We start from the raw sequence: 21,088 nt of genomic DNA, 5'->3' as shown, positions 1-21,088 counted from the left end.
GGGCCACTGGGGGAGTGTTCCAGAGAGAAGGCAAGGAGGTGGCTGGAGGAGAGGAACAAAAGAGTAGTTCCATGGAGAGAGGGGTAGAAAGCCCAAGGCCCAGGGCAGCCCATACAAGCAGCAGCCTCCGGCAGCCAGGGAACGGGCTGAGAGCATGTGTGGTGGTCTGGGTCCTTGTTGGAAGGTGGGGCGGGGTAGGGGCTGGCAAGAAAAGAAACAGCCTGAGCAGGGAGCAGGAGAGGAGCGTGCAGGGGCTCCTGGGCCCCCCTGAGCAGAGTGGGGAGGGGGCTTGCACACCGGTGGGCCAATGAATCAGTCAGCTCAGGGTTCTGGAATGTTCCTTGGGCCCCAGGCCTCTGCTCTCGGGCATTGAGATTTGGGGTGTTACAGGACTTGCCGCCCTGTCTGTGTGCCCAAGTTACTTGTGCTTATGTCTGTCCTCCGTCCTCTGTGAGGCCTCAAGAGAACCATCTCCATCCCAGCCAGGAGGGCCTGGGCTGCCCAGGACCGAGGAGGGAGAGGAGCAAGCCCCGTGCCGAGTCGCACTCAGAAATCGGAGAACTCCCCACCCCCTGCCCAATCCTGTGTTCTCTGGTCTGGTGTGGCATGTCTTTCCCTGTGAAAGCCCCCTGTAGCTGTCACCCCAGCAGCCAGGCCCTAACCTTGGCTGTGGGGTTCTTCTGTGTGCAGCCAAGAAGCAGGATGGGGCAGTTGCCATGGAAATGCAGCCGCTGAAGAGCGCGGAGGGCGGGGAGATGGAGGAGCGGGAGAAGAAGAAGGCCAGCGTGCCCAAGAAGGAGAAGTCGGTCCTGCAGGGCAAGCTCACCAAACTGGCCGTGCAGATCGGGAAAGCAGGTGGGGGCTGCAGAGCGGGGACCGGGGCCCCGTCGGGGAGGGGGACTCCAGGGCCATGGACAGCAAGTGGGAAATGGATGTGGCAGGTGGGGTGAGCCAGACAGCAAGGGGACAGGCCAGGGGGGTGATGGCCATCAGGGCCTGGTCCAGCCCCGTTCTGGCGAGCACGGATTCTAAATGCGCCATAAGGCCTGGGGCAGGGAGTACCTCTCCAACTCAGCTCAGCTCAGGTTGGCATCAGCTGCAGTGTCCCTTACTCCTTCCCTTTTGCTCTCTCCCTTCCTTGCCCCTCCCTGCCAATCCCCAATCTTGCCCCCACCCTCTGTGGCCTCTTGTGGCCGGGCAGGGCTGGTGATGTCCGCCATTACCGTCATCATCCTGGTCCTCTACTTCGTGATTGAGAACTTCGTGTTGGAAGGCCGGGTGTGGATGGCTGAGTGCACGCCGGTCTACGTGCAGTACTTCGTCAAGTTCTTCATCATCGGCGTCACTGTGCTGGTTGTGGCTGTCCCGGAGGGCCTGCCTCTTGCTGTCACCATCTCCTTAGCTTACTCTGTCAAGGTAATAATACGAAACACAGTCGTTGAACTAAGAACCCCATGAGACCAGGATACAAACCCAAAACTGGGCTGTGAAGCTGGTAAGCATGCTGGACGCCGAGAGGACTGGAGAGAGTTTGGGATCCATCCCTCGGGGGCAGAGCAGGGAGGCTAAGCTAGGACCCAGAGCCGAACTCAGCCATCCTTCCCCACCTGGCTTCCTGGGCGCAGTGACACGAGCCAGAAAGCAGGCGAGCAGTGGGATAGATCTGGCATCTACAGGGTGAGAGCAGGGGGCACAGAGGGACCAGGGAGTTGAGGGAATTGGCACCACTTGCAGAAGTGAGGGGTGGGGGATGATCAGGAGAGATCCCACTGGGAGACAGTGGGTGGCACAGGGCAGAGATTGGGGGAAAGCTGCAGGGCCAGCACATGACTTGAGAGGGCATGTGGGCAGGGGTATGGTCCTGGGCAGCAGGGAGGCCCCGAGTGAGCTCTGGGGAGAGCAGCTACCAGAGCCGGCCTCTCAGCCCGCCCAACAGGGTCCTTAGGCCACACCATAGGTCTGATCACCACCCTGCAGCTACTGCAAGCTGTGCCTTGGGCGCTGCTATCAGCCTCCAGTGTGTTAGTGCCACGTGGAGAGCTGGTGGGGCAGACCAGGGTGTCTGTGCCCTTTCCAGAAAATGATGAAGGACAACAACCTGGTCCGACACCTGGACGCCTGTGAGACGATGGGCAACGCCACAGCCATCTGCTCGGACAAGACGGGCACACTCACCACCAACCGTATGACCGTGGTCCAGTCCTACCTCGGGGACACCCACTACAAAGAGATTCCGGCCCCCAGCGCCCTGACCCCCAAGATCCTCGACCTCCTGGTCCACGCCATCTCCATCAACAGTGCCTACACCACCAAAATACTAGTGAGCCAAGAGCAGGGCTGGGACGAGACAAGGGGTCCGGGGCTCACTGTGCTCTCTGGAGAATTTTTTTTAATTGATTTCAGAGAGGAAGGGAGGGAGAGAGAGAGAGACATCCATGATGAGAGAGAATCATGGATCGGCTGCCTCCCGTACACCCCCTACTGGGGATCGAGCCTGCAACCCAGGCATGTGCCCTGACCAGGAATCGAACTGTGACTCCTGGTTCATGGGTCAGTACTCAACCACTGACCCATACCAGCCGGGTTCTTGAGAACTTTGGACCAGAGCTACAATACTCTCTGGGGTGGTGGTCACCTTTCCCTCGTCCCTGGCCCCAGTACTCCTGCCCTCGCTGCTTGCTCTGGAAACCCCTTCCAAGCCCAGCGAGTGGTGCGAAACCTGCCCATCTAGTCCACCCCGGAGGCACTCTTCGGCTCACTGCCACCACACCCTAAAGACTCGGTGACTGTGGCCGCGCTGGGGCCCCAGGGGGAGCCAGGAGGGTGGACGTGGGCCCCCAGTGCCATGCTGCTTTGCCTCACCTCACAGCCTCCAGAGAAGGAAGGTGCCCTCCCTCGCCAAGTGGGCAACAAGACGGAATGCGCTCTGCTGGGCTTCGTCCTGGACCTGAAGCGGGACGTCCAGCCTGTGCGGGAACAGATTCCGGAAGACAAGCTTTACAAAGTGTACACCTTCAACTCGGTCCGCAAGTCCATGAGCACGGTCATCCGCATGCCAGAAGGTGGCTTCCGCCTCTTCAGCAAGGGCGCCTCCGAGATCCTGCTGAAAAAGTGAGGGGTGTGCGGGGGCGAGCCCTGGGCTGGGGGTGCCAGGGACTGGGGGCCAGTGGAAATACACAAGCATGCTGGTATCACTATTGTGCTGAAATAGACGTACCATCCAGTTGGCCATTTTCATCACTTTAGCAGGGGTGGGGAACGTTTTTTCTGCCAAGGGCCATTTGGCCATTTGTATAGTCATCATTCGAGGACTATACAGAAGTATCAACTTAAAAATTAGCCTGCATTGCCCTGCTGGCGTGGCTCGGTGGTTGAGCGTCAACCCATGAACCAGGAGGTCATGGTTCGATTCCTGGTCAGGGCACATGCCCGGGTTATGGGCTCCATCCCCAGTGTGGGGCGTGTAGGAGGCAGCTGATCCATGATTCTCTCTCATCATTGATGTTTCTGTCTCTCTCTCCCTCTCTCTTCCTCTCTGAAATTAATAAAAAAATATGTATTTTTTAAAAGAAAAAAATTAGCCTGCTATATTTGGTCAAACATTTAACTAACTCACCCCTAATGCCTTGGCAGGGCCAGACCAAATGATTTCATGAGCCTTTACGGCCCGTGGGCCAGATGTTCCCCACCCCTGCTTTAAAGTGTACAGTTCGGTGGCATTAAATGCATCCACAATGGTGTGCACCATTACCACTATCCAGTTGCAGACTATTGTCATCACCCCCAAAGGAAACCCTGTGCTGTCACTCCCATCCCCCAACCCCCTTCCAGCCCCTGGCAACCACTAATCTCTCTGTCTCTATGGATTTGCCTATTCTGGGCATTTCATATGAATGGAATCCTACGACCTTTTGTGTTTGGCTTCTTTCACTCAAGTATCATGTTTTCAAGGTTCATCCACGTCATAGCATGGATCACTGCTCCGTTCCTTTTTAGGGCTGAATAATATTCCATTGCACGGATAGACTACATTTGGTTTGTCACTCATCCACCGACAGACACTTGTACTGTGTCCACCTTTTGGCTACTGTGAATCATGCTGCTCTGAAATTGCTGTACAGTTTGGTTTGAACACGTGTTTTCACCTCTCTTGGGCATATCCCTAGGAGTGGAATTACTGGCTCACATGGTAATTCTGTGATTAGCTTCATGAAAAACCACCATAGTATTTTCCACAGCAGCTGCACCATTTTACATCCCACCAGCAATGCAGAAGGGTTCCGTCTTCTCATGCTCACCAACTTGTGCTACTTTCTTATTTTTCTTATTATTATTGTCAACCTAGGGATGTAAAGGGGGATCTCCTGGTGGTTTTGATTAGTATTTCCCTAATGACTGGTGATGTTGGTGCCTTTTTTAAAAAAATACTTTTTTTTATTGACTTCAGAGAGGAAGAGAGAGGGAGAGAAAGAAAAACATCAAGATGGCCCTGACCAGTTTGGCTCAGTGGCTAGAGCGTCGGCCTGTGGACTGAAGAGTCCCAGGTTTGATTCTGGTCAAGGGCATGTACCTTGGTTGCGGGCACATCCCCAGTAGGGGGTGTGCAGGAGGCAGCTGATGGATGTTTCTCTCTCATCGATGTTTCTAACTCTCTATCCCTCTCCCTTCCTCTCTGTAAAAAATCAATAAAATATATTTTTTTAAAAATCAAGATGAGAGAGAATCATTGATCAGCTGCCTCCTGCACGCCCCCCACAGGGATTGAGCCCACAACCCGGGCATGTGCCCTGACCGGAATCGAACCGTGACCTCCTGGTTCATAAGTCGATGTTCAACCACTGAGCCACGCCGGCAGGGCAACTATAAAGCCATCATCTAAGGCAAGACCTTATTGTGCCTCTGTGCGCATAGCCAGCCTTCCAGGGCCTTCAGGATGTAGTCCTCAGCAGGACATCTGGGGCTCCCAGCTCCCATAGGACGACCAAGAGCACCCCCACCGGCTGTGTCCTGACCTCTGCTGACCACTGCCCCATCCAAGATGCTCTCCCCAAAACTTTGCCCATGCACAGCCTCCCCAGTGTAGTTCAAAGGCCACCTCCTCCCTGAATTCATCCCGTCTGGGTCCTATTGAGTGTTGCAGCTGGATTTGGAGACGTACGGAAGAGGGCTGTAGTTGGGCCTGGGCTGTGTGAACGTGAACTAGTTACTCCCCCACCTGGGGCCTCGGTTTCCCCTGTAGCATGGAGATAACAGGAATATTTACCTCCTGGGAGTGCTGTGAGAATTACATGAGTGAATCTGTGCCAGCTTTTGCTGTGATCATGGCTCCCCCGGGCCTCCTCAGCCAGCTCTTCTCCTTCACCCCTCCTCCAGCACGCCTGCCTCTGGGCCCTTGGTTCCTTTGCTCCTTCCTCTTCTACACCCGAATTCTGCCAGCTCTCCCCATCCTGGCTCTCTGAGAAGCTTCCAGGGTCACCGGAGCTCGTACCGAGGTTGCTGCCTTGTCATGGCCCACTACCTGGCATTCAGTGTTGGCCAATGTGCCACACTCCAGTCCTAAAGCCATGGTGTCTGTGAGGGGCTGTGATGAGCCCTGCACTCTGGCCTCCCACAGGTCTCCTAGCTTACATTCAGCCCCTGGGGCTGCCAGAACAATGGACCATAAACCTGATGGCTTAACACAACAGAAATCTATTCTCTCCCAGTTCTAGAAGCCTGAAGTCTGAAACCAAGATGTGGCCAGGGCCAGCTCCCTTTCAAAGCCTCTAGGGAAGCGTCCTTTCGTGTGTCTCCCAGCCTCTGTTGTCACTGGCAGTCCTTGTCATTCCTTGGCTTGTAGACGTATCACTCCAGTCTCTGCCTCCGTCATCACGTGGCCTTGTCCCCGTGTGGGTCTCTATCTCTGTGTCTTCTGGTGTGTGTGTGTGTGTGTGTGTGTGTGTGTGTGTGTGTGTGTTTTAACCCTCACCCAAGGTGTGAGGGTTTTTTTTCCCATTGATTTTTAGTGAGAGTGGAAGGAGAAAGAGAGAAAGAAAGGAGAGAGAAACATCGATGTGAGAGAGACACATCAATCGGTTGCCTCCCACATGTGCCACGACCGGCCCAGGGGCTGGGATTGAACTTGCAAACTGGAACTCGAACCCACAATCCTCCAGTGCACAGGCCAACACTCTAACAGTTGAGCCACGCCGGCCAGGGTTTTTATTAGGACATCAGTCATTGCACTGAGGGCCTACCCTAATCCAGTGTCACCTCGACTTTGCAACCAACCTATTTCCAAATCGGGTCCCATTCCAAGGTTCTGGGAAGAACATGAATTTGGGGGGACACACTATTCTGCCCCACACAAGCAGAGGGCCTCCCTCCTTGGAGAGGCCTCCGCTGAGTCAGATGGAGGCTCAGACTGACACCCACCCAGACTCTCATCTCCTCTTGCTCTGTCCCTGCCGCAGGTGCACCAACATCTTAAACAGCAACGGGGAGCTGCGCGCCTTCCGCCCCAGGGACCGGGACGACATGGTGAAGAAGATCATAGAGCCAATGGCTTGTGATGGCCTCCGCACCATCTGCATCGCCTACCGGGACTTCTCTGCCTCCCAGGAGCCGGACTGGGAAAACGAGAACGAAGTTGTGGGCGACCTCACCTGCATAGCCATTGTGGGCATCGAGGACCCTGTGCGGCCCGAGGTAGCCATGCTCTCCTCTGGGATAGGCCCAGGGCATCGGGATCGGGGGAGGGGCAGCCCTTCTTCCTGTCTGGCCCCCAGGGTGTGGCCTTTGGACCTAAATGCAAGGAGAGAACCGCCTCTTTCTCCTGCTTTCTGGGCTGTCACACCCCTTCCTGCCAGAGTTGGAGGTAGAGCAAACTGGTCACCCCCAGGAGTCTAGAAAGGTGGGTGATGACAGAGCCTCAGGTCCTCCAGGGCCACAGCCACCACACCCTAGATCAGAGCCTCTACGGTGCACTTGACCTCTCACCCTGCTCCTGTAGGGGGCTCTGTCCTGCCCGCTGGAAGGCCCCTCCTGCTTGGCCTCCATGCTTCGCTCAGGTTCTGCCTCCACCAGGTGAGAGAGGGTGGCAGCCAGAACTTCGACAGCCATGACACCCATAGGACTGATGGAGAGGGAAGAGACAGCACGACTCTGGGCTCTGGCTTGGTGATGTGGGTGGACGGCACTGCCATCATGGGACTGGGAAGTCCGAGAGGACACAGGTGTGGGGGGCAAAGCGGGACAGTTCTAGGTTGAGGGCTTGGTTGGGGACATGCCATGGAGATGTCAAGGGGGTAGGTGGCTGTAGGAGTATAGAGCTCAGAGCAATGGTCCTAGCAGGAGACCATTACTGCTTATATGAGTGATGTCTCAGGGAGGGTGTGCGGCTGGAGCAGAGGCCTTCAAAGGAGGCTCAAAGGGAGGGGCCAGGCAGGGAGGGGAAACCGCGAGGGCCATGTTACCGAAGCAAGAGGACGGCTTAGCCTGGTCACCACAGAGGCAGGTTCTTTTTTTAAGCCACCAATACTTTTTAAAATATATTTTTATTGATTTCAGAGAGGAAGGGAGAGGGAGAGAGAGATAAAAATATCAGTGATGAGAGAGAACCATCCATCAGCTGCCTCCTGCAAGCCCCACACTGAGGATCGAGCCCATAACCTGGGCATGTGCCCTGACCAGGAATCAAACAGTGACCTCTTGGTTCATAGATCAATGCTCACCCACTGAGCCACGCTGGCCGGGCCAAAGGCAGGTTCTTGACATTAAGAGTTCACTGGAGACCTTGACCTGAGCGGGTTCTGTGGGCTGGCGAGGCAGGGAGCCAGGACATGTAGACAACTTACCTGAGAGCTTCCCTGAAGAGAAACAGGGCAGGAACTGGCCATGGTGGAGAGTGAGGAACCAATGGAGAGGTTAGCTGGTCCTTAAAGATGGGGGGGGTCTTCCAGGGAGGGGGAGCCTGCCTGGGCTGGCCTGGAGTGAGGTGCCCGTGGCAGCTGCAGCACACCAGGCCCCGGGGGGTGAGAGGCAGGGGGTGCAGGAAGGGACCCTCTCCCTCCTCCCAGGGCCTCTTCACCTCATGTCAGAAGCAGAGCCACCTGGATCTGCTGATTAGCCTGAACACATACAGTGGGGCCTTGACTTACGAGTTTAATTCGTTCAGTTCCGAGACCGAGCTCGTTAAGGAGCTTGTTAACTCAAATTACTCTGTCAACTCAATGCAAAAAATCGGCTGAGAGACAGCTGGTATCTCAAAAAACTCATTAGTCGGGACACTGGTAAGTCAAGGCCCCACTGTACATGTGTACCAGCCGCCCTAGGGGCTGCCGAGATGAAGGAGGAGAAGTTTCAGGCTCTCCTTCGGGAGACAGGCCACACCTAAATGCTGGCCACACATCATCAGCGACCAGGTGTCCCTGAATTCCGAGGAGGAAATGGACAGTGGCGGTGGGGAGGGGAGAGACTTCCAGTCAGAGGAACAGGCCTGGAGAAGAGAGCAGTGGGAGGAGTAGCCTGGGTGCTGCTGAGGGAAGCAAGACCACCCCCAGGGACACAGGGGCCAGGCCTTTCCCTTCATTGGACCAGGGAGCAGCTGAGGCCCAGCGTGGAGAAGGGCTGTGCCCACACAGCAAAGCTGAGTCATAAAGCCATGTTGCCCTCACCTGGACCTAATGGCCTTCCCCTTCTTTTTTTAATTAATTCATTTATTTTTTGTTAATCCTCAGCTGAGAATATTTTTCCATTGATTTTTAGCTGGAGTGGAAGGGAGGGTGAGAGACACAGAGAGAGAAACATCAATGTGAGAGACATCAATTGGTTGCCTCCCTGGACGAGGGTTTTGTTTTGTTTTGTTTTGTTTTGTTTTGTTTTGTTTTGTTTTGTTTTGTTTTTAGAGAGAGAGTGGCAGAGAAAGGAAAAGACAGAGAGAAACATTATTGTGAGAGTTACACATCGGTTGGTTGCCTCCTACACGAGCCCCGACCAGGACCCAGGCCGGGGAGGAGCCTGCAACCAAAGTATGTGCCCTTGACGGGAATCCAACCAGGACCCTTCAGTCCTCAGGCCAACACTCTATCCACTGAGCCAAACCAGCTAGAGCGGCTTTCCCCTTCTGAATGGGGCCATCTACACACACTCCTCTACCCCCAGCATGGCTGCAGCCCCCCAGCTGGGGTCCAGTGCTGCTCCCACAGCGGTGGGTGTCCCCCCTGACTTCCTGGCAGGCGCCTACAGTACAGTGGCAGCTCTAGACTTTTCCACCCAACTCTCTGGGGCTGTGTGACGCTGCCAGAGGCTGGAGCACCTTTGAATGCATCACAGACTCAGGAAGATGACATCCCCTGGCTCCCAGGGCCCTGGCCAAGGCCATTTCCACACCATCATAACCAGCCCACCCTCCCCTTCCTCCTCAGCCACTTGCCCGGATGAAGGGGTGTGAGCATGAAACAGCTCTTGGCCACACAGCACAAGGAGCTCTTCTGGCCTGGTTCCCTGGCCCCAGGAGCCCTAAGTTCTGGTAGAAATATTTGTTGATCAAACTGAAGCTGAGTCATAGATGTAAGGCTGGAGACCTTAGGTGTATTTGCAGATATTCTGATCTGAGTTGGCTTGTTGACAGAAGTGCCAATGAGTCCACCTTAGTGGGGGACGGGGGCAGATGGAGCTGCCCCGGGCGGCTGCACATGGGTGGGGTGAGGCCCAGCCCTGCCTCTGCTCAGTATCCTTCTCAGAGTGGGATGTTATTATTGTGGTAAATTTTCATCTTAGAAAATCCAGAACCCGGGCACAAGTCCCTGGAAGGGTACAATGAAGGCCCAGCTGCAGCGGCTGCCAGCGATGGCTGCTTGTTTAAAATCCAGAAGCGGCCCTAGCCAGTTTGGCTCAGTGGATAGAGCGTTGGCCTGAGGACTGAAGGGTCCCAGGTTCAATTCCAGTCAAGGGCACGTACCTCGGTTACAGGCTCCATCCCTAGCCCTGGTCAGGCGCATGCGGGAGGCAACCAATCAATGTGTCTCTCTTACATCAATGTTCCTTTCTCTGTCTCTCCATGTCCCTTCCACTCTCCAAAAATCAATGGAAAAACATCTTTGGGTGAGGAATAACAACAACAACAAATCTAGAAGGAACCTGGGTGACAGGGTCCAGGGAAAGGGACAGGCTTGAGAGAGGCTGAGTGAGAGTCTGCACAGCAGATGGCACTGCCAAGGTCAGGCTTGGGAGGCCAGGCGACGGCCTGCGGAGACCAGCCAGCGGGGTAAGGGCCAAGGAGTGAGGCCAGGGCCCAGCGGAGTCCTTGTGCTGGTGCAGGCAGGAGGGTGGATGGGTCTCTGCTAAACCTTGGGGACCCAGATGACTGCAGCCAGAGGAGGACTGAGGTCTCAGCCCTTGGGAGGAGGTCACAGGGGGTCTGGAGGCAGGCTGTATTCATGGTGATCGGGCTGGACCACAAGGAGGCAAGTGAGGAAGGACAGTGCCCGATGAAGGAGAGGGTGCCCTGGGAGGGAGGGGTCTACCTCTGTGAGGAGCAGGGGAGCAAGGCTCATCATGGCCACTTGGTGGCAGCAGAGGGTGGCTTCCAGATGCTTCAGGGACTGGAGGGAACTCCCTAGAAGGGGAGTATCTCCCTATAGCTCATTGTCCAGCAACCCAACAGCTGCAGAGAGCGGAAGGTGTCCCTGAGGCACATGACTAGGGGGGCAGAAGGAAAGCACCCTTCCTGGTCACTGTCACAGCCCTAAAATGGGGCCCTTCTGACTGGGCTCTGGTCCCCCCCTCTTTCTCATACCCACTCTCCCTGGCTGAGATCATAGCCACTCCCCATGACCTCAGGGGCCACCAGCATATGGGGCCTCTCAAGGCCGTGTCCACCTGCCCCCCGTGTTGCCCCACCTGCTGGCCACTGCCCCTGGGCTCTCCCAGCTGTGCTGTCGAATCCTCACCACCTGGTGGCCCAGCTCACCCCCCTGTCCCTGGGCTCCCAGGCCCGACTGCTCTCTCTCCTCTGGCCCAGCCTGTTCTCACAGCCTCTGTCTCGGCTGGGAGCACTGAGAACCCATCAGGTGGGTGTGTTGGGTCCATTGAACAGAGCAGGGGGCCAGGTCCCCAGGCTGCACCCTTGCCGGCTTGCATCCGGGCATCTCACAGGCCGACTAGGCCTAACCTCCTTATCCAATTTCCTGAGCCCTGAGCCCACTGCTCGGAGCTTCCTGTAGCCTCTGGGCTCGGGAGCCCCCTCAGCATTGGCTTTGGGAGCAGAAGCACCTCCACTCTCTGGGAGGACCTCCTGGCTGGTCTCGACTCCCTTCAGCCCTTTGTGCACTTAGCACTGAAGCGATCTCTTTCTTCCCTCTTTTCCAGAATCTAGTTTTATATATATTTAAATATATTTGTATTGATTTCAGAGAGGGATGAAGAGGGAGAGAGAGATAGAAACATCAATGATGACAGAAAATCATTGATTGGCTGCCTTTTGCATGCCCCACCCTGGGGATCGAGCCCCCAGCCCAGGCATGTGCCCTGACTGGGAGTTGAACCATGACCTCCTGGTTCATAGGTCCACGATCAACCACTGAGCCATGCCGGCCAGGCTAGTATTATATTTTGAAAATGGAAATGTATGCTTCGTAACCAAGCAATGTTTCATTTCTTCTAATGAGTAGTGAAACCTGCAACTCTAAATGTTTAGGTTTTCTATTGTTTAAAGAAAAAAAAAGTGGAGGGAGACAAATGAGAGAGTTGCCCAGAGTGTGGCCACCAGCCAGCTGATAGCCTGGAGCCTGCCCTAAGTCAGGCCCAAAGAGTCAGGCCCGTAGTGGGCCCTACTGTCTGGCAGGGTGGCTGGGGGACAGAGGTTCCTTTCTCACTCTTCCCGAGCTGACAGCCACCATGCCAGCTGGCCTGGTCACCAGGGCTGATCCCAGCTCAGCAGCTCTGGGTCCCTATATGTCGCAATGGAAAATGGGGCTGACGGAGCTGGCATGCTTCTATAGTCGCCTTTCCATCCACAGCTCAGGCAGTGACCCAGGACAGAGCTTCCAGTAGCTTCTCCCAGCCTTGCTTGTGGTGTCAGGGCCTAGGTTGGAGGTGTGGCCAGTCCCAGAAGCCCAGCACAGTGAAGGAGGCACCTAGAGGGTGATGCGGGCTGAAGGACGGAGGGAGACGCCCTGCCCACTACGGGCTCGGCTGATGGCGGTGGTAGAATATACAAGCCATTCTCCCTGATTTCTCTAGGCCTCCCCCTCTGCAGAAGTCCTTGCTTAGGACCACAGGGGTGGGGGCAGGGGGTGCTGCAGATCTGGGTGCAGGAAAGCCTGGACACAGCAGTGTCTTGCCTTGATGGCCCCGCCCACGTCAGTCATCATTTCCAGGTCCCTGAAGCTATCCGCAAATGCCAGCGTGCTGGCATCACAGTCCGCATGGTGACTGGGGACAACATCAACACAGCCCGGGCCATTGCAGCCAAGTGCGGCATCATCCAGCCCGGGGAGGACTTCCTGTGCCTAGAGGGGAAGGAGTTCAACCGGAGGATCCGCAATGAGAAAGGCGAGGTAGTTCCCAGCCCATTTGCCCTTCCACAGGGGGCTGCATGGTTGGCTCAGCTCGGTTCCGTCCAGGGTTCTGGCCACTTCTCCACTCTCCTCCACCGCCTCTGCTCAGCCTTGCCTGCCCCCAGGCTCTGCAGTGGCTGTGTGCTTCCCCCTCCCAGATCGAACAAGAGCGTCTGGACAAGGTGTGGCCCAAGCTGAGGGTCCTCGCCCGATCGTCTCCCACAGACAAGCACACTCTGGTCAAAGGTAATGGAGCGAGCAAGCTCTCACTCACCCCTGCCCCTGCCCCTGCCCCTGCCATGCCCCTGCCCAGAGTGGCATGATGCTGGCTGGGTGTGGCTGTCACCCCTGCATGCTTTCTGCTCCCAGACATCCAAAGCCAAGCTCCCAAATGGGTCTCCAGGGCCTGCCTAAGACATGGGGTCTTCGGCTCTGGACCCGTTGCAGTTGGAGAGTTGGCTTGTGTCTCTGAGCAAGTCACTGGCCCTCCCTGAACCTCAGCTTACTCTTTGGGAAAACAATGGAGGCCCCTCAGAGGGCTGACATAACAGAGCTCAATCCTCCATTTCTCTGGGCTAACATCGTGAATGGAAGATGCCAGTTGAGCCTAGCCTCTGGTAACAGATGGGGAAACTGAGGCCCTGAAGAGGGAGACATTTATCCAAGTCACATGGTGCTGGGCTCCTCCCTTCTTTAAAAAAAATATTTTTTTTATTGACTTCAGAGGAAGGGAGAGGGAGAGAGAGAAACATCAATGATGAGAGAGAACCACTGATCGGCTGCCTCCTGCACGCCCCACACTGGGGATCAAGCTCACAACCCCAGGCATTTGCCCTGACCGGGAATCAAACCATGACCTCCTGGTTCACAATTCAATGCTCAACCACTGAGCCATGCCGGCTGGGTTGGGCTCCTGCCTTCTACCAAATCACAACACCCTGCATCATCTCACTGGGTGATGGACCTTGTGGGGAGGAGGGGGCGGAGCTTCTAGTCAAGGCACAGAGACTTGAGCACAGAGGCTTGGGGTTGGGAGGCACAGTCAAAATCCCAGAGGGTTTCCAGAATCAACTGTCCCTCCCCTGTCCCCCCCACCCCCCGCTGCCCCGGGATGGTCACACAGCCACGCTGTGTTTCAGGGATCATTGACAGCACCACCGGTGAGCAGCGGCAGGTGGTGGCCGTGACCGGGGATGGCACCAACGATGGGCCAGCACTCAAGAAGGCAGACGTGGGCTTCGCCATGGTAAGCCACCCGATGCCTGCCCGGCTCACCATGCCTGGCAGGGCCTGTGTCTCTAGGACATCAGCTCTATGCAAGAACCTGGGAGTTAGTGGTAAGGCAAGTTGGGGAATGCCTGGATTTCCTTCTCGCTCATCATGGCCACTTGGTTTTGTTTTTAATCCTCACCTGAGGATATTTTTCCATTGATTTTTAGAGAAAGTGGAAGAGAGGGAGAGACAGAGAGAAACATCTATGTGAGAGAAACACATCGATTGGTTGCCTCTTGCACAAGCCCCGACCAGGGCCCGGGCTGGGGAGGAGCCTGCAACTGAGGTACGTGCCCTTGACTGGAATCAAACCCGGGACCCCTCAGTCCGCAGGCCAACACTCTATCCACTGAGCCACACCAGCTAGGGACACCCTCTTTGTTTATGAGCAAAGCTTCGAGACAAGCTGTGGTACATGTCCTTGTGGTACAAGGACATGTTGGATGAAATGAGAGCTGTCCCCAGTTGGGAACTCTGTGAGGGAACGGCAGGGAGTCACCAGGTGGGCCGGGTGATCGAAGGGCGGTGGGGAATGGGCTAATGGACACTGTGTGCGTGTGTGCGCTCCCCAGGGCATTGCAGGGACTGACGTGGCCAAGGAGGCCTCAGACATCATCCTGACTGATGACAACTTCACCAGCATCGTCAAGGCGGTCATGTGGGGCCGCAATGTCTATGACAGCATCTCCAAGTTCCTGCAATTCCAGCTGACGGTCAATGTGGTGGCCGTGATCGTGGCCTTCACGGGCGCCTGCATTACTCAGGTGGGCATTGCGGACCGCCTTGCCCAAGGAGGACCCTGGGATCTCCCTCCCACAGCCCCTAGGGCCTGTAGGAGGAAGCCAGTTTCCGAGACCCTGCCTGCCCTGTACATCTGGACCCCAGTGCAGAGAGCAAGCCCAGGGACCCTGCTGGCAGGCATGTGCAGGCGAAGAGCTCCCACCTGAGGCCCCCAGGTTGGGAGAGCCAGGTGTTTCCTTTGCTGATTTTTTTTTTTTACTGAGATAAAATTCACATACCAAAAAAGTTCCCCATTTGAGAGCATACAATGCAGTGGCACTTAGTATATTTACAGTGCTGTACAATTATCATCTCTATCTCGTTCCAGAATCTTTCCATCATCCCAAAAGGAAACCCCATACCCCTTAGCAAGCACTCCCCATCCCCCCTCCCCCAGCCTCTGGTACCCACCAATCTACTTCCTATCTCTACAGACTTCTCTATTTATTCTGGTCATTTCGTATAAATGCAATCAAACAATGCGGTTGTTTGTGTCTGGCTCCTTTCGCTTAACGCAATGTTTTCAAGGTCCAACTGTGTTATATGGATCCAGACTTCATGCCTTTTGGTGGCGGAATAATGTTCCATTGTATGGCTGCAGCGAGTCGTGCGCCCATCCCTCCATCCATGGGCACTTGGGTTGTTTGCACTTCTGTGAATAACGCCGCTGTGCACACGCATGAATGCAGCTTTATGTGGACTGGGGACTGGCGTTTTCAGTTCTGCTGGGTCTAGTCTAGACCTACAAGTGGAAGTGCAGGGGCCCTGGGAACTTGTATTTAACCTTTGAAGGAGCCTCTTCACCTTTATCAATAGTCCACTTCTTTCCATTAGTGAGTCTCCAGAACTTGTCGCACTTTCAGAGGTTTTGTGTTTGTTTGTTTTTAATATATACGTTTATTGATTTCAGAGAGGAAGGGAGGAGAGAGAGAGAGAGAGAGAGAGATCAATGATGAGAGAGCATGATTGATCAGCTACCTTCTGCACGCCCCACACTGGGGATCAAGCTCACAACCCGGGCATGTGCCTTGACCTCCTGGTTCATAGGTCGATGTTCAACCACTGAGCCATGCTGGCCGGGTGGTTTTGTTTTTTTTAATCTTCACCCGAGGATTTTTCCCCCCATTGATTTCTGAAGAGAAAGGAAGAGAGGGAGGAGGGAGAGGAAGGGAGAGAGGGAGAGAGGGAGAGAGAGAGAGAGAGAGAAACATCAAAAATGACAGAGACACATCAATTAGCTGCCTCCTACATGCACCCTGACTGGGGCTGGGGAACCTGCAACCAAGGTACATGCCCTTGACCAGGAATCAAACCTGCAACCCTTCAGTCTGCAGTCTAACCCTCCAACCACTGAGCCAAACCAGCCAGGACCAGAGGTTTTTTTACTGAGATAAAATTCACATAACAAACTGCACTGTAATCGCCATTTTAACCATTTAAAAGTGTACAATTCCGTGGTTGTTAGTGCATTCACAACGTCATGCAATCATCACCACTGTCTCATTCCAGAACGTTTTCATCACCCCCGTGCCTGCTAAGCAACCACTCCCTCATTCCCCTTCATCTGCTTTTCATCTGCTTTCTGTCTCCTCAGATCTGTCAGTTTTGGAAGTTTCATGAGAACACAATCATACAGTATGTGGTTCCTGGTGTCTAGCTTCTGTGGGTCTTATTTTTAACCAACAACTCAGAGACGAGGAGGAGAAGGAAGGCCTGTGCAGAGTTTCTGCCTCTTCCTGCTCCTCGGGTGTGGGGGACCGGGAGGCCACCATTAGTCAGGCTCTTTCACAGGCTGGGCAACTGCCAGCCTCCTGCTAATAATTTGGGCCGCGCCTTCTAGATCACTGCCACCAGGTAAGAAGAGGAGACTGGCAACATTTTAAGAGCAGGAATCAGCCCAGTGAAAACTCTCAACTAATCTTAGAAAACATAGGGATGGAGCTCAGCCAACATGACTCAGTGTTCGAGCGTTGACCTACGAACCAGGAGGTCACGGTTCGATTCCCCATCAGGGCACATGCCCGAGTTGTGGGCTCGGTCCCCGGTGTGCGGCTTGCAGGAGGCAGACGATCAATGATGCTCTCTCATCATTTATGTTTCTATCTCTCTCTCTCCCTCTCCCTTCCTCTCTGAAGTCAATAAAAAATATATGTTTTTTTAAAAGGGAAACAGGGATAGAGATGTCACGTTTTATAGCAGGGGTCCTCAAACTACGGCCCGCGGGCCACATGCAAATACAAATATTGTATTTGCTCCCGTTTTGTTTTTTTACTTCAAAATAAGATATGTGCAGTGTGCATAGGAATTTGTTCATAGTTTTTTTTTAAACTATAGTCCGGCCCTCCAACGGTCTGAGGGACAGTGAACTGGCCCCCTGTTTAAAAAGTTTGAGGACCCCAGTTTTATAGGAAGGTCGAATTTGTTGCACTTTTGCTTGAATGAAATTCCAGTGATATTGCCCCTGAACTCAGTTTCTTCCCAGGAGCTGTGGGCCTGTAGGGTTTCCAGCACCACATTGGGGCGACTACCTCTTCTCCACAGGACTCTCCTCTCAAAGCCGTGCAGATGTTGTGGGTGAACTTGATTATGGACACATTTGCCTCTCTGGCCCTGGCGACAGAGCCGCCCACCGAGTCGCTGTTGCTGCGGAAGCCATATGGCCGGGACAAGCCCCTGATCTCCCGAACCATGATGAAGAACATTCTGGGCCATGCGGTCTACCAGCTCACCATCATCTTCACGCTGCTGTTTGTGGGTAGGTTGGTCCTGGGCACACTGTGCTACTACTGGATCTTTGGGCTCCTGCCCTGTCTGGGGGTGGAAGGCACAGATGAGCACCTGGGGACCCGATTTCCGGTGAGGACCCACCCCTTGGCCCTCACCTCCCTGCTGCCCCTCTGTGCGTATGCCCCACCCAGGTGTCACAGGCCCCTGAGCCGCTGAGAAACTGTCCAGTGCTCCATAGAGCAGGTGGCATGTCTCAGCATACACCCAGACCAGGTCACTCACCCATCTGTCCACTCACCCCATGACTGTGTACTTCTCCAGGAGACAATGACCAGAGTGGTCTCCGGGAAGCTGTGAGAGGAGGAGGACCAGGAGAGAAAGGGGAGAGGAAGAGGGAAAGGGGAAGGGAGGAAGGGGGTAGGAAAAGGAAAGGGGGATAGAGGAGGGGACGAAAAGAAGGGAGGCTGGAGGGGAGAGAAGGGGGGTGGAGAAGAGGAAGGGAGAAGAGGGGAAGAAGGAGGAAGGAGAAAAAGGGTAGGGAGGAGGAGGGAGAGCAGAAGGGGGAATGAAGGGAAGGAGAGGAGGGAGAGGGGTAAAAGAGAAGGAGGAGAAGAAGGGGGAGGAGGGAGTCAGAAAGCAAGAAGGGGGCAAGGGCAGGGGAGGGGAGAGAGGCAGAGACAGGAGTGTGGACAGTAGAGGGAAGGACTGATGGGGAGAGGCTGGGCAGAGGGTGCTCAGGGCGACAATCACAGGGCCCCCAGCCATTGGCTCTGCCTGCAGCCCAGACATGGAGGGCATGGAGCCCTCCAGCACACTGGCTGCTCCTGGGAATCCTGGTGCCAGTGCCTGCTGTCCAGTCCACCTCTGAGTTTCTTCTGTGTTGGGTAGGCTCTGTGGAGCAGACTCATTATTATTATTTTTAATCCTCACCCGAGGATATTTTCCCATTGATTTTTAGAGAGAGTGGAAGGGAAGGGGGAGAGACAGAGAGAGAAACTTCCATGTGAGAGACACCCATTGATTGGTTGCCTCACGCATGCGCCCTGACCAGGACCTGGGATTGAGCCAGCAACAGAGGTACGTGCCCTTGACCAGAATTGAATCCATGACCCTTCAGTCTGCAGGCCATCGCTCTAATCACTGAGCCAAACCGGCTAGGGCAGATTCCTTTCATTATATCGGGGGTGGGTTTGCTGGTTTGTGTGTGTGTGTGTGGCCTCTCTCCCTTATGTCGGGGTGCTCCCCATGTATCTGCAACCCTGGACTGTGGGTGGCCTGGGTCCCCATCACAGCACTCCAGCGCCTGGTGAAGTGAGGTTTTCAGCGCATATTCCTCGGAGCAGAATCAAAGCTCAGTGTGCAGGAGTCACAGTGGGGGCCCCCAAATGTCAGTATCTGGGGACCCTCTGTGGAGCTTTTCTATGATTTCTTGGGAGCAGAAGCCCCCTGCCTTGTCCAAGGGCCTAGCCCGGCTGCCTTGTCCTAGGGTAGGGCAGGGTGGAGGAGGGCTGGGCTCCCCTCCACCCCGCAGCCCCCCGAGTCCTTCCCAGCCCACCCCCAACTCAACCCAGCAGGCAAATGAGAAAAGATGTGCCAGAGCTCTGTCTTAGTTTCTTTGTTTTCCCTTTAAAATATATATTTTTATTGATTTCAAAGAGGAAGGGAGAGAGAGAGAGATAGAGTCATCAACGATGAGAGAGAATCATTGATCGGCTGCTTCCTGAACTCCCTCTACTGGGGGTTGATCCTGCAACCCAGGCAATGTGCCCTTGACTGGAATCGAACTTGGGACTCTTCAGTCCACAGGCCTACACTTTATCCACTGAGCCAAACCAGCTAGGGCTTAACTTCTTCTTAAAAATATATATATTTTTATTGATCCCAGAGAAAGGAAGGGAGGGAGAGAGATAGAAACATCAATGATGAGAAAGTCATTGATTGGCTGCCTCCTGCATGCCCACACTGGGCATCGAGCCCACAATCCAGGCATGTGCCCTGACCCGGAACTGAACCGTGACCTCCTGGTTCATAGGTCCATGCTCAACCACTGAGCCATGCCAGCTGGCCTGTCTTAATTTCTTCATTTCTGCCCTCGGGTTTCAGGTTTTAGTGCCAGTCCCTCACCCCCGCCCAGGTCCTGCCGCTGACCTTGGCTGTCTCCCCAAGGGGTTAGGGCTGTGCCTGGCTCAGGGCCCTGCTCCCCTCACGTGGCCCTTGGCTTACAGGGGAGCTTTTCTTCGACATCGACAGCGGGAGGAACGCGCCCCTGCACTCGCCGCCCTCGGAGCACTACACCATCATCTTTAACACCTTCGTCATGATGCAGCTCTTCAACGAGATCAATGCCCGCAAGATCCATGGCGAGCGCAACGTCTTCCATGGCATCTTTGGCAACCCCATCTTCTGCACCATCGTCCTGGGCACCTTCGCCATTCAGGTAGGGGGAAGGGCCCACTCTTGGGAGAGGCGGGGAGCATGTCCCCTTGGTACTGGCCTCTCTACTATTTTTTAATATTTTTATTAATATCAGAGAGGAAAGGAGAGGGAGAGATAGAAACATCAATGATGAGAGAGAATCATTGATTGGCTGCCTCCTGCACGCCCCACACTGGGATCAAGCCCACAACCCGGGCATGTGCCCTGGCTGGGAATCAAACCGTGACTTCCTGGTTCATAGGTCGATGCTCAACCACTGAGCCACATCGGCCAGCCTGGCCTTTTTTTTCTTTTTTTTTTAATCCTCACCTGATGATATTTTCCCATTGATTTTTAGAGAGAGTGGATGAGAGAGGGAAAGACAGAGAGAGAAACATCGATGTGAGAGAAATACATCGATTGGTTGTCTCCTGTATGCGCCCTGACCAGGGTCCAGGCCGGGGAGAAGCCTGCAACCACGATACATGCCCTTGACTGGAAGGTGCCCTTGACCAGAATTGAACCCAGGACCCTTCGGTCCACTGGCAGACACTCTATCCACTGAGCCAAACCGGCCAGGGTTGGCCTGGCTTCTTTAGAATAAAAACAGGCCTCATCCTGGGTCCACCTGCTGGATCCAGAGGGGCTCAGGGGCCTCCTCAGACCTGACCTTCTCACAGGTCCCACTGGGTCAGCCATGGCCATTTCTAACAGCCGTTTCCCTTGTGCTGACACACAGGCCTCTGCCTGCCACAGGCTGGCCAGTCCGCTTCCCAGGAGGGCTGAGCATTTGAACAGAGGGTACATTCATAAAACATGTGACATATAGTGAGGTCCACAGGCCAGAATACTTGTTCCTCACAGTTCTCGGAGGAGGAGTCTGCCCCACTATGGGGGGCCACCAGGGCCAGTCAGGAGGCTGAGGGAGAGGGGGGCGACAGAGGAAAGGGAGGGGGGCAGGAAGAGATTAACCAAAGAACTTATATGCATATATGCATTGTCTATGGACAACAGGGTGGTGAAGGCCTGGGGCTGGACAAAAACCGGGTGGACGGGGGCAATAGGGAGGAAGAGGAGACATCTGTAATACTCCCAACAATAAAGGTTAAAAAAATTTTTTTTAAGAAAGAGGAGCTGTGAGGTGGGGTGAGTAGGCTGAGGACGGGCTAGTGCGAGTGATTTCAGGGTTGGGGGGGAGGGCTGGGCTGTCCCTGGTTGTCTGGAACCTGGCTCTGGGTGAATGGGGTGGAGGACAGTGGCCTGAAGTGTGAGAGCCCGTTGGTCTGTATTTTAAAAGCTCGCCACTAGGTGGAGACTTTCTCTCAAGGAGAAGGCAATGAGGGAGCAGGAGGCCT

General features: G+C 54.8%; 1 protein-coding gene across 8 annotated transcripts in view; it reads left to right on the top strand.

Moving 5' to 3' along the window:
• ATP2B3 (ATPase plasma membrane Ca2+ transporting 3) overlaps positions 1-21,088 on the top strand; it is a 55,217-nt gene that overhangs the window by 11,421 nt on the left and 22,708 nt on the right. For all 8 annotated transcript variants that reach the window (XM_036305278.1, XM_036305284.1, XM_036305277.1 and 5 more), the window contains 11 exons: positions 691-855; positions 1,202-1,416; positions 2,078-2,320; positions 2,870-3,111; positions 6,453-6,687; positions 12,360-12,539; positions 12,698-12,785; positions 13,679-13,785; positions 14,384-14,575; positions 17,133-17,346; positions 19,544-19,755. In XM_036305278.1, the coding sequence (XP_036161171.1) occupies positions 691-855; positions 1,202-1,416; positions 2,078-2,320; positions 2,870-3,111; positions 6,453-6,687; positions 12,360-12,539; positions 12,698-12,785; positions 13,679-13,785; positions 14,384-14,575; positions 17,133-17,346; positions 19,544-19,755 (2,093 nt within the window). The remainder of the gene's footprint in view (positions 1-690; positions 856-1,201; positions 1,417-2,077; positions 2,321-2,869; positions 3,112-6,452; positions 6,688-12,359; positions 12,540-12,697; positions 12,786-13,678; positions 13,786-14,383; positions 14,576-17,132; positions 17,347-19,543; positions 19,756-21,088) is intronic.

This window comes from Myotis myotis, unplaced genomic scaffold (genome assembly GCF_014108235.1).
Source record: "Myotis myotis isolate mMyoMyo1 unplaced genomic scaffold, mMyoMyo1.p scaffold_m19_p_4, whole genome shotgun sequence".
In the NCBI taxonomy this organism is placed as follows: Eukaryota; Metazoa; Chordata; class Mammalia; order Chiroptera; family Vespertilionidae; genus Myotis; species Myotis myotis.
Note: the sequence above shows the minus strand (reverse complement) of the source record. Positions and strands in the feature narration are given on the sequence as shown.